This window comes from Heptranchias perlo, chromosome 24, assembly GCF_035084215.1.
Source record: "Heptranchias perlo isolate sHepPer1 chromosome 24, sHepPer1.hap1, whole genome shotgun sequence".
In the NCBI taxonomy this organism is placed as follows: domain Eukaryota; kingdom Metazoa; phylum Chordata; class Chondrichthyes; order Hexanchiformes; family Hexanchidae; genus Heptranchias; species Heptranchias perlo.
Window position 1 is genome coordinate 870,166 of NC_090348.1, and position 12,408 is coordinate 882,573.

General features: G+C 51.3%; 1 protein-coding gene across 1 annotated transcript in view; it reads right to left on the minus strand.

Annotated features, from left to right (window-relative positions):
* Positions 1 to 12,149, minus strand: part of LOC137341903 (chloride anion exchanger-like) — a 76,204-nt gene extending 64,055 nt beyond the window's left edge. The window contains exons 1-2 of the mRNA XM_068005409.1: positions 12,022 to 12,149; positions 7,947 to 8,086 (exon numbers count right to left, since the gene is read on the minus strand). Of these exons, the coding sequence (XP_067861510.1) occupies positions 7,947 to 8,086; positions 12,022 to 12,149 (268 nt within the window). The remainder of the gene's footprint in view (positions 1 to 7,946; positions 8,087 to 12,021) is intronic.
* Between the last annotated feature and the right edge of the window lie 259 nt (positions 12,150 to 12,408).

The following is a 12,408-nucleotide window of genomic DNA, read 5'->3' on the forward strand; positions in this document are numbered from 1 at the left end:
TGTGGAAAATTGCCCAGGTATGTCCTGTCCACAAAAAGCAGGACAAATCCAATCCGACCAATTACCGCCCCATCAGTCTACTCTCGATCATCAGCAAAGTGATGGAAGGTATCGTCGACAGTGCTATCAAGCGGCACTTACTCACCAATAACCTGCTCACCGATGCTCAGTTTGGGTTCCGCCAGGACCACTCAGCTCCAGACCTCATTACAGCCTTGGTCCAAACATGGACAAAAGAGCTGAATTCCAGAGGTGAGGTGAGAGTGACTGCCCTTGACATCAAGGCAGCATTTGACCAAGTGTGGCACCAAGGAGCCCTCGTAAAATTGAAGTCAATGGGAATCGGGGAAAACTCTCCAGTGGCTGGAGTCATACCTGGCACAAAGGAAGATGGTAGTGGTTGTTTGAGGCCAATCATCTCAGCCCCAGGGCATTGCTGCAGGAGTTCCTCAGGGCAGTGTCCTAGGCCCAACCATCTTCAGCTGCTTCATCAATGACCTTCCCTCCATCATAAGGTCAGAAATGGGGATGTTCGCTGATGACTGCACAGTGTTCAGTTCCATTCGCAACCCCTCAGATAACGAAGCAGTCTGAGCCCACATGCAGCAAGACCTGGACAACATCCAGGTTTGGACTCATAAGTGGCAAGTAACATTCGCGCCAGATAAGTGCCAGGCAATGGACATCTCCAACAAGAGAGAGTCTAACCACCTCCCCTTGACATTCAACGGCATTACCATCGCCGAATCCCCCACCATCAACATCCTGGGGGTCACCATTGACCAGAAACTTAACTGGACCAGCCATATAAATACTGTGGCTACGAGAGCAGGTCAGAGGCTGGGTATTCTGCGGCGAGTGACTCACCTCCTGACTCCCCCAAAGCCTTTCCACCATCTACAAGGCACAAGTCAGGAGTGTGATGGAATACTCTCCACTTGCCTGGATGAGTGCAGCTCCAACAACACTCAAGAAGCTCGACACCATCCAAGATAAAGCAGCCCGCTTGATTGGCACCCCATCCACCACCCTAAACATTCACTCCCTTCACCACCGGCGCACTGTGGCTGCAGTGTGTACCATCCACAGGATGCACTGCAGCAACTCGCCAAGGCTTCTTCGACAGCACCTCCCAAACCCGCGACCTCTACCACCTAGAAGGACAAGAGCAGCAGGCGCATGGGAACAACACCACCTGCACGTTCCCCTCCAAGTCACACACCATCCCGACTTGGAAATATATCGCCGTTCCTTCATCGTTGCTGGGTCAAAATCCTGGAACTCCCTTCCTAACAGCACTGTGGGAGAACCTTCACCACACGGACTGCAGCGGTTCAAGAAGGCGGCTCACCACCACCTTCTCAAGGCAATTAGGGATGGGCAATAAATGCCGGCCTCGCCAGCGACGCCCACATCCCATGAACGAATATTTTTTTTTTAAAAATGAATAATCACTGCACACTCTCACTGTCACTAATACACTCACCCCACCCTCACACTTCCATTACTGCACTTTCTTTAGCCACATATTACCATTAACACACTTCGTCCACACTCACACTGTGCTTAACACACTCACTCCACCCTCACAGGGCCATTAACACACTCACACCACTATTAACACACTCACCCACCCTCACACCATCATTAACAAACTCACTCCACACTCAAACCACCACTAACACACTCATTCTACCCACACAGCACCATTTACACACTCACTCCACCCTCACACCACCATTAACACACTCACTCCACCCTCACACCGCCACTAACACACTCACTCCACCCTCACTCCACCATTAACACACTCACTCCACCCTCACTCCACCTTTAACAAACTCACTCCACCCTCACTCCACCATTAACACACTCACTCCACCCTCACTCCACCATTAACAAACTCACTCCACCCTCACTCCACCACTAACACACTCACTCCACCCTAACTCCACCATTAACACACTCACTCCACCCTCACTCCACCATTAACACACTCACTCCACCCTAACTCCACCATTAACACACTCACTCCACCCTCACTCCACCATTAACACACTCACTCCACCCTCACTCCACCTTTAACAAACTCACTCCACCCTCACTCCACCATTAACACACTCACTCCACCCTCACTCCACCATTAACAAACTCACTCCACCCTCACTCCACCATTAACACACTCACTCCACCCTAACTCCACCATTAACACACTCACTCCATCCTCACTCCACCATTAACACACTGACTCCACCCTCACCACCACTAACACACTCACTCCACCCTAACACCACCATTAACACACTCACTCCACCCTCACTCCACCATTAACACACTCACTCCACCCTCACTCCACCATTAACACACTCACTCCACCCTCACTCCACCATTAACACACTCACTCCACCCTAACTCCACCATTAACACACTCACTCCATCCTCACTCCTCCATTAACACACTCACTCCACCCTAACTCCACCATTAACACACTCACTCCATCCACACTCCTCCATTAACACACTCACTCCAACCTCACCACCACTAACACACTCACTCCACCCTCACTCCACCATTAACACACTCACTCCATCCACACTCCTCCATTAACACACTCACTCCATCCTCACTCCTCCATTAACACACTCACTCCACCCTCACTCCACCATTAACACACTCACTCCACCCTAACTCCACCATTAACACACTCACTCCATCCACACTCCTCCATTAACACACTCACTCCAACCTCACCACCACTAACACACTCACTCCACCCTCACACCACCACTAACACACTCACTCCACCCTCACTCCTCCATTAACACACTCACTCCACCCTCACCACCACTAACACACTCACTCCACCCTCACACCAACACTAACACACTCACTCCACCATTAACACACTCACTCCACCCTAACTCCACCATTAACACACTCACTCCACCCTCACTCCACCATTAACACACTCACTCCACCCTCACTCCTCCATTAACACACTCACTCCACCCTCACTCCACCATTAACACACTCACTCCACCCTCACACTGCCATTAACACACTCACTCCACCCTCACACTGCCATGAACAAACTCACTCCACCCTCACACCGCCATTAACACACTCACTCCACCCTCACACTGCCATTAACACACTCACTCCACCCTCACACTGCCATTAACACACTCACTCCACCCTCACACTGCCACTAACACACTCACTCCACCCTCACACCACCATTAACACACTCACTCCACCCTCACACTGCCATTAACACACTCACTCCACCCTCACACTGCCATTAACACACTCAGTCCACCCTCACACTGCCATTAACACACTCACTCCACCCTCACACCGCCACTAACACACTCACTCCAACATCACACCACAATTAACACACTCACTCCACCCTCACACTGCCATTAACAAACTCACTCCACCCTCACACCACCCTTAACACAATTACTCTACCCTCACAGCACCATTAACACCCTCACACCACCATTAACACACTCACCCACCCTCACACCATCATGAACACACTAACTCCACCCTCACACTGCCATTAACACACTCATTCCACCCTCACTCCACTATTAACAAACTCACTCCACACTCAAACCACCACTAACACACTCATTCTACCCACACAGCACCATTAACACACTCACTCCACCCTCACACCGCCATTAACACACTCACTCCACCCTCACACTGCCATTAACACACTCAGTCCACCCTCACACCGCCACTAACACACTCACTCCAACTTCACACCACAATTAACACACTAACTCCACCCTCACTCCACCATTAACACACTTACTACACCCTCACACTACCACTAACACACTCACTCCACCCTCACACTGCCACTAACACACTCACTCCACCCTCACTCCACCATTAACACACTCACTCCACCCTCACTCCACCATTAACACACTCACTCCACCCTCACTCCACCATTAACACATTCACTCCACCCTCACACTGCCATTAACACACTCACTCCACCCTCACACCACCCTTAACACAAATACTCTACCCTCACAGCACCATTAACACCCTCACACCACCATTAACACCCTCACACCACCATTAACACACTCACCCACCCTCACACCATCATTAACACACTCAATCCACCCTCACACCACCATTAACACACTCACTCCACCCGCACACTGCCATTAACACACTCATTCCACCCTCACAGCACCATTAACACACTCACACCAAATTAACACACTCATTCCTCCCTCACTCCACTATTAACAAACTCACTCCACACTCAAAACACCACTAACACACTCATTCTACCCACACAGCACCATTAACACACTTACTCTAACCTCACACCACAATTAACACACTCACTCCACCCTCACACTGCAATTAACACACTCACTCCACCCTCACACCACCATTAACACACTCACTCCACCCTCACACCACCATTAACACACTCACTCCACACTCACACCACCATTAACACACTCACTCCACCCTCACACCACCACTAACACACTCACTCCACCCTCACTCCACCATTAACACACTCACTCCACCCTCACACCACCATTAACACACTCACTCCACCTTTAACACAATCACTCCACCCTCACACCGCCACTAACACACTCACTCCACCCTCACTCCACCATTAACACACTCACTCCACCCTCACTCCACCATTAACACACTCACTCCACCCTCACTCCACCATTAACACACTCACTCCACCCTCACTCCACCATTAACAGACTCACTCCACCCTCACTCCACCATTAACACACTCACTCCACCCTAACTCCACCATTAACACACTCACTCCATCCTCACTCCTCCATTAACACACTCACTCCACCCTCACCACCACTAACACACTCACTCCACCCTCACACCACCACTAACGCACTCACTCCACCCTCACTCCACCATTAACACACTCACTCCACCCTCACTCCACCATTAACACACTCACTCCACCCTCACTCCACCATTAACAGACTCACTCCACCCTCACACCACCACTAACACACTCACTCCACCCTCACTCCACCATTAACACACTCACTCCACCCTCACTCCACCATTAACACACTCACTCCACCCTCACTCCACCATTAACACACTCACTCCACCCTCATTCCACCATTAACACACTCACTCCACCCTCACTCCACCATTAACACACTCACTCCACCCTCACTCCACCATTAACACACTCACTCCACCCTCACTCCTCCATTAACACACTCACTCCACCCTCACTCCACCATTAACACACTCACTCCACCCTCACTCCTCCATTAACACACTCACTCCACCCTCACTCCACCATTAACATACTCACTCCACCCTCACTCCACCATTAACACACTCACTCCACCCTCACTCCACCATTAACACACTCACTCCACCCTCACTCCACCATTAACACACTCACTCCACCCTCACTCCACCATTAACACACTCACTCCACCCTCACTCCACCATTAACACACTCACTCCACCCTCACTCCACCATTAACACACTCACTCCACCCTCACTCCACCATTAACACACTCACTCCACCCTCACTCCACCATTAACACACTCACTCCACCCTCACTCCACCATTAACACACTCACTCCACCCTCACACTGCCATTAACACACTCACTCCACCCTCACACTGCCATTAACACACTCACTCCACCCTCACACTGCCACTAACACACTCACTCCACCCTCACACTGCCATGAACACACTCACTCCACCCTCACACTGCCATTAACACACTCACTCCACCCTCACACCACCATTAACACACTCACTCCACCCTCACACTGCCACTAACACACTCACTCCACCCTCACACCACCACTAACACACTCACTCCACCCTCACACCACCATTAACACACTCACTCCACCCTCACACTGCCATTAACACACTCACTCCACCCACACTCCACCATTAACACACTCACTCCACCCTCACTCCACCATTAACACACTCACTCCACCCTCACTCCACCATTAACACACTCACTCCACCCTCATTCCACCATTAACACTCTCACTCCACCCTCACTCCACCATTAACACACTCACTCCACCCTCACTCCACCATTAACACACTCACTCCACCCTCACTCCTCCATTAACACACTCACTCCACCCTCACTCCACCATTAACACACTCACTCCACCCTCACTCCACCATTAACACACTCACTCCACCCTCACTCCACCATTAACACACTCACTCCACCCTCACTCCACCATTAACACACTCACTCCACCCTCACTCCACCATTAACACACTCACTCCATCCTCACTCCACCATTAACACACTCACTCCACCCTCACTCCACCATTAACACACTCACTCCACCCTCACTCCACCATTAACACACTCACTCCACCCTCACTCCACCATTAACACACTCACTCCACCCTCACTCCACCATTAACACACTCACTCCACCCTCACTCCACCATTAACATACTCACTCCACCCTCACTCCTCCATTAACACACTCACTCCACCCTCACTCCTCCATTAACAGACTCACTCCACCCTCACTCCTCCATTAACACACTCACTCCACCCTCACTCCACCATTAACATACTCATTCCACCCTCACTCCTCCATTAACAGACTCACTCCACCCTCACTCCTCCATTAACACACTCACTCCACCCTCACTCCTCCATTAACACACTCACTCCACCCTCACTCCACCATTAACATACTCACTCCACCCTCACTCCACCATTAACATACTCACTCCACCCTCACTCCACCATTAACACACTCACTCCACCCTCACTCCTCCATTAACACACTCACTCCACCCTCACTCCACCATTAACACACTCACTCCACCCTCACTCCTCCATTAACACACTCACTCCACCCTCACTCCTCCATTAACACACTCACTCCACCCTCACTCCACCATTAACACACTCACTCCACCCTCACTCCTCCATTAACACACTCACTCCACCCTCACTCCTCCATTAACACACTCACTCCACCCTCACTCCACCATTAACACACTCACTCCACCCTCACTCCACCATTAACACACTCACTCCACCCTCACTCCTCCATTAACACACTCACTCCACCCTCACTCCACCATTAACACACTCACTCCACCCTCACTCCACCATTAACACACTCACTCCACCCTCACTCCACCATTAACACACTCACTCCACCCTCACTCCACCATTAACACACTCACTCCACCCTCACTCCACCATTAACACACTCACTCCACCCTCACTCCACCATTAACACACTCACTCCACCCTCACTCCACCATTAACAGTGCCTTCAGGAGAGGATGGGACCTGATCCCCAGTGAGAGTTCGCACCTTCAGGAGATTTGGGAGAAATCTGCCTTTGTAAAGGTCAAATTGTGAACTTTAACGAACTTTTCAACAGCTTAATAAATTGGTTGATTTAACATTGTTTACTTAACTATAAAATAAAGATGAAAATGGATTAACTGAATTGGGTCGTTCTTTCGCAGAGCTGACACGAAGAGCCTCCTATTGTGCTGTCTGATTCTTTGAGCAACCCTAATTAGAAGCACGTTAAAAATAACTCAGGATGCCTCTTATCAGCTTTACTTTATTGGTGTTGTCCTATGTTCCATTGTTTGATGGTTTTTATTCAAGACAAGATGATCTTTGAAATCTGATATTGAAGAGATAATAACTGAGGACAATTTCTCTCCTCCAAGGCCATCACATGTCAGTTTATGATGTTACTAAAACGAACTCAGTGCTGGCAGGAACATTAACCGTTTACCATCAGCCTTCTAATTAGGCTGGAAACAACACACCTGGATTTTGAGAACAAAGTACTACTTTCTGTAACAATCTTTCTACATGATTGAGTCACGTGGAGCCAATTTGCCCAGGACAGTACCTTGTAGGACACTGACGAGTCCAGTACTGACTCCGGACACAATGTCACTGAGCAGCCATTCTTTCACATTATACGCTGGCAGCCAAGATACGACAGGAAAGAATGTGACGACAATCTTCTTTGCTTTTGCAGTTGAACATCTGAAAAAGATTATTTAACGATACTTTTTAATTAAGGCAGAGAGGCATCCGGTCGGCAAGTTTGTCCAGTACCTGCTCTGTGCTGAGTGAGTGACCTCAGCTGAGGAGCAGTTGGGGGCTACAATTGTCCTCCATGCCCTCAGGTCAGTCATTGGCCCTACTTGTAAGGCCCATCCAGCAGGCCCTGTTGACAGTTTGTGTGGGTGTTCGAGTTTTGAACTCTACAAGATTGCCCTGGAGTCTCCAAGAATTGAAGATTAATCTCTGGACATGACTGCGAGCAAAACCAAGAGAAAAAAATCATAGGGGCACTAAAAATTTGAGGATTTTTTTTGAACACTTCTGTTTATTAGTTATAAAAATATTGGAGATGGAAAAAAAGGCTGTTTGACTAACAGTCAAGAATCATCCACTTGGGTAATGACGAGCTTTTTCACTTTCCAATTGACTGTGGGACAGAGGAGCACTGTGAGGATAGATGTGTTGGGTGACTAATGGCGCGAGTGTGGGGCCAGAGCAAGAGGTCATGTGATGAAACTGCCAGGAATACGTCCAACCAGAGTTAGTGACCCTAGTGTTGGGTGGTGTGTGTTTCTGATGCCCCCCAGAGTTCAATAGTCTGACAACATTCACTCTCCTGTTGCCATGTGAAAAATGGACACTTAGGTTAGTTACAGGCAGGTGACAAGTGATGTAACACTGTACTGCACAAGGATTCAAAACGGCCAAGAGAGGGCAAAAATTAGCAGAAAAAAGCACAAACAGGCGACTTATTATATTGTGCAAAACATCATTGGATTCTCGTTCCTCCATTCATTCTTTGCACTGTTCATTTTACTTTTAAAATTAAATAGTTTATGCAATTGCACCTGTTTTATCAATCAGTATTCGCAGCAGATCATAATGTGTTGAAACCAGTTCTTGCTGTTAAAATTCCCATTAAATACCTTGAAACTATCTCTGAGGAGACAAAACCTGTGAACTTCCAGCAAAATGTTGATGTATATATTTTCATGTTATGGATTTTTTTAATTAATTCTATCTCATCCTATTTTTAATAAACAAATAAAGTTTGCTGCACTTTTGATTGTGGTGAGCAGTTCGAGTGCAGCAAGTGCACAGGATATTTATGGACTTTTATTTCCATTGTGCTCTGAAAGACCTTTTGAAATCTTTAGACAAAAATTGGATTCCATGTTGTGATTTCCTGTTCTTCAAGCATGGTCTTATAACTCATCGTAATCTGTAATGTCTGTTGTTATTCAACACATTGTCAGTGAATAAAAGTAAATTGTCACATTCAGCCATCAAAAAGAGCTGTTCTGTCAACATCAAGTACATGGTCATGTTTAGTCTCAGTGCGAAGCAGATTAACCATTCAGTGTCACTACATCATAAACTGTTGTTAAAAACTGGTCCCCATTAATAAAACGATTGCAAAGGTTCCCTCTTTTCATTCCTGGCTATAACTGAGTGGGCGATAGTGGATGGAAACATGAAAAGTAATTTCTTGCTACGATGCCGGAATGAGATGAAATAAAGGGCTCGTTGCCTGTTTGAAGCTTCCTTCACCATTTTTGTTTCCCCTGAACCAGCAGCCAGCACCGGGTCAGGCTAAGCAGGAACCGCTGCAGGCCGCCAGCAACAAGATGAGTCTTTAAAATATACTCACCTGAATGTGGAACCAGGAGGAGCAGGAGCATGAATGCTCGTCCTGACTCCACATTCAAACCGGGGACCGCTGATGGCCACTGCTCCCACCCCATCGCGACCTCTATACCCCGCCATCGCCATCACTACCCCCTTCCCAATCTCCACCTCATCCCCCTCCCCCCCGATCACCCCTCTCCCCCTGATCACCCCTCTCCCCCTGATCACCCCTCCCCCCGATCACCCCTCCCCCCGATCACCCCTCCCCCCCGATCATCCCTCACCCCCGATCATCCCTCTCCCCCCGATCACCCCTCTCCCCCTGATCACCCATCTCCCCCTGATCACCCTCCCCCCGATCCCCCTCCCCCTGATCACCCCTCTCCCCCCGATCACCCCTCCCCACCCGATCACCCATCTCCCCCCGATCACCCTCCCCCCGATCCCCCTCCCCCTGATCACCCCTCTCCCCCCGATCACCCCTCCCCACCCGATCACCCATCTCCCCCCGATCACCCTCCCCCCGATCCCCCTCCCCCTGATCACCCATCTCCCCCCGATCACCCATCTCCCCCCGATCACCCCTCTCCCCCCGATCACCCCTCCCCACCCGATCCCCCTCCCCCCGATCCCCCTCCCCACCCGATCACCCCTCTCCCCCCGATCACCCTCCCCCGATCCCCCTCCCCACCCGATCACCCCTCTCCCCCCAATCACCCTCCCCCGATCCCCCTCCCCACCCGATCCCCCTCCCCCCGATCACCCATCTCCCCCCGATCACCCCTCTCCCCCCGATCACCCCTCCCCACCCGATCCCCCTCCCCCCGATCCCCCTCCCCACCCGATCACCCCTCTCCCCCCAATCACCCTCCCCCCGATCACCCTCCCCCCCGATCCCCCTCCCCCCCGATCACCCCCCCGATCGCTCCTCTCCCCCCAATCACCCTCCCCCCGATCCCCCTCCCCCCGATCCCCCTCCCCCGATCACCCCCCCGATCGCCCCTCTCCCCCCGATCACCCTCCCCCCGATCCCCCTCCCCCCCGATCCCCCTCCCCCGATCACCCCCCCGATCCCCCTCCCCCCCGATCACCCCCCCGATCGCTCCTCTCCCCCCAATCACCCTCCCCCCGATCCCCCTCCCCCCGATCCCCCTCCCCCGATCACCCCCCCGATCGCCCCTCTCCCCCCGATCACCCTCCCCCCGATCCCCCTCCCCCCCGATCCCCCTCCCCCGATCACCCCCCCGATCGCCCGTCTCCCCCCGATCACCCTCCCCCCGATCCCCCTCCCCCCCGATCACCCCCCCGATCGCCCCTCTCCCCCAATCACCCTCCCCCCGATCCCCCTCCCCCCGATCACCCCCCCGATCACCTCTCTCCCCCCGATCACCCCTCCCCCCGATCACCCCTCCCCCCGATCACCCTCCCCCCGATCCCCCTCCCCCCCGATCACCCCCCCGATCACCTCTCTACCCCTGATCGCCCCTCTCCCCCTGATCACCCCTCCCCACCCGATCACCCCTCCCCCCGATCACCCTCCCCCTGATCACCCCTCCCCCCCGATCACCCCTCCCCCCCTGATCACCCCTCCCCACCCGATCACCCCTTCCCCCGATCACCCATCTCCCCCCCCGATCACCCCCCCCGATCACCTCTCCCCCCCCATCCCCCCCCCATCCCAATCGCCCCCCCTCCTGATTGCCCCCCTTTCCAAAGTCCTACCTGAGGGCCGCTGCCTGTGACACAGGGGCCCGGAATTGCAATGCTGTTTGTCGATAAGTTGTCCGGGGAGACCAATAGATGTCTGCAGCTCGCCGGTCTGATGTAAATGAGGCCCAAGGCCCAATATCAGGTGGGCCCTTGACTGATCTATTCTGCCGCAGGGATTGTTGGCTGTGCCCTGTTCGCACAGGCAGGATGGTGAGAACCAATTCCTTGACCTTTATTTGAGATGTGACGTGTTGAGTGTAACAGGCTCGGGAGGAACAGGTGACTTTGGACCTCTGAATCCCAAAGCTCTCCATCACTGGGGGTTTTCCTCACCTCATGTCTGTTGTAGACTAATCAATGGAGATTGATCACTATGATTAGTCAACAACTCCATTATCATTGGATCATGTGATTACAGAGATGGTAGAAGGGGAATGAGATGGCCCTGGTCCTTTCTCGTCCAGTAAATCCTATTTTCATGTGTAAGTATTAGGGTGACTTGAAAGTGACGTAGGATTGGATTATTCCCGAGTTGACCCCTTTTTGAGACGGTTTAGTTATTTCACATTACTTACCCGAAATACATCCTCAAATGGTCGAGGGCCGTTTTGTGATATCTCTCCACTTGCTGATTTTCTTCTTTAAAGCTGATTTCCGAGTAGGCCGGCCTGGCCACAATGTAATGCTGGTTCCCAGAATGCATGCTGCCTGTGACCTGTGACCTGGGATAGGTTCAGATCTGATCAAGATCCGTCTGGAAAGCAAGTTACTGGGTGAGGGAACAATTCAACAACAGATGGGAAAAGAACAATTCCTATTAACAGAAAATCTTAATCCTTACCCTGCTGAATAAATGTGTAACTGTGAAATACAGAATTGATTCTACGAGCAGATAATGCAAGGGTGACCATCACAAGTGAGATCTGAAGGACATTCTTACGGATGCAGTGGTTTCGATGTCG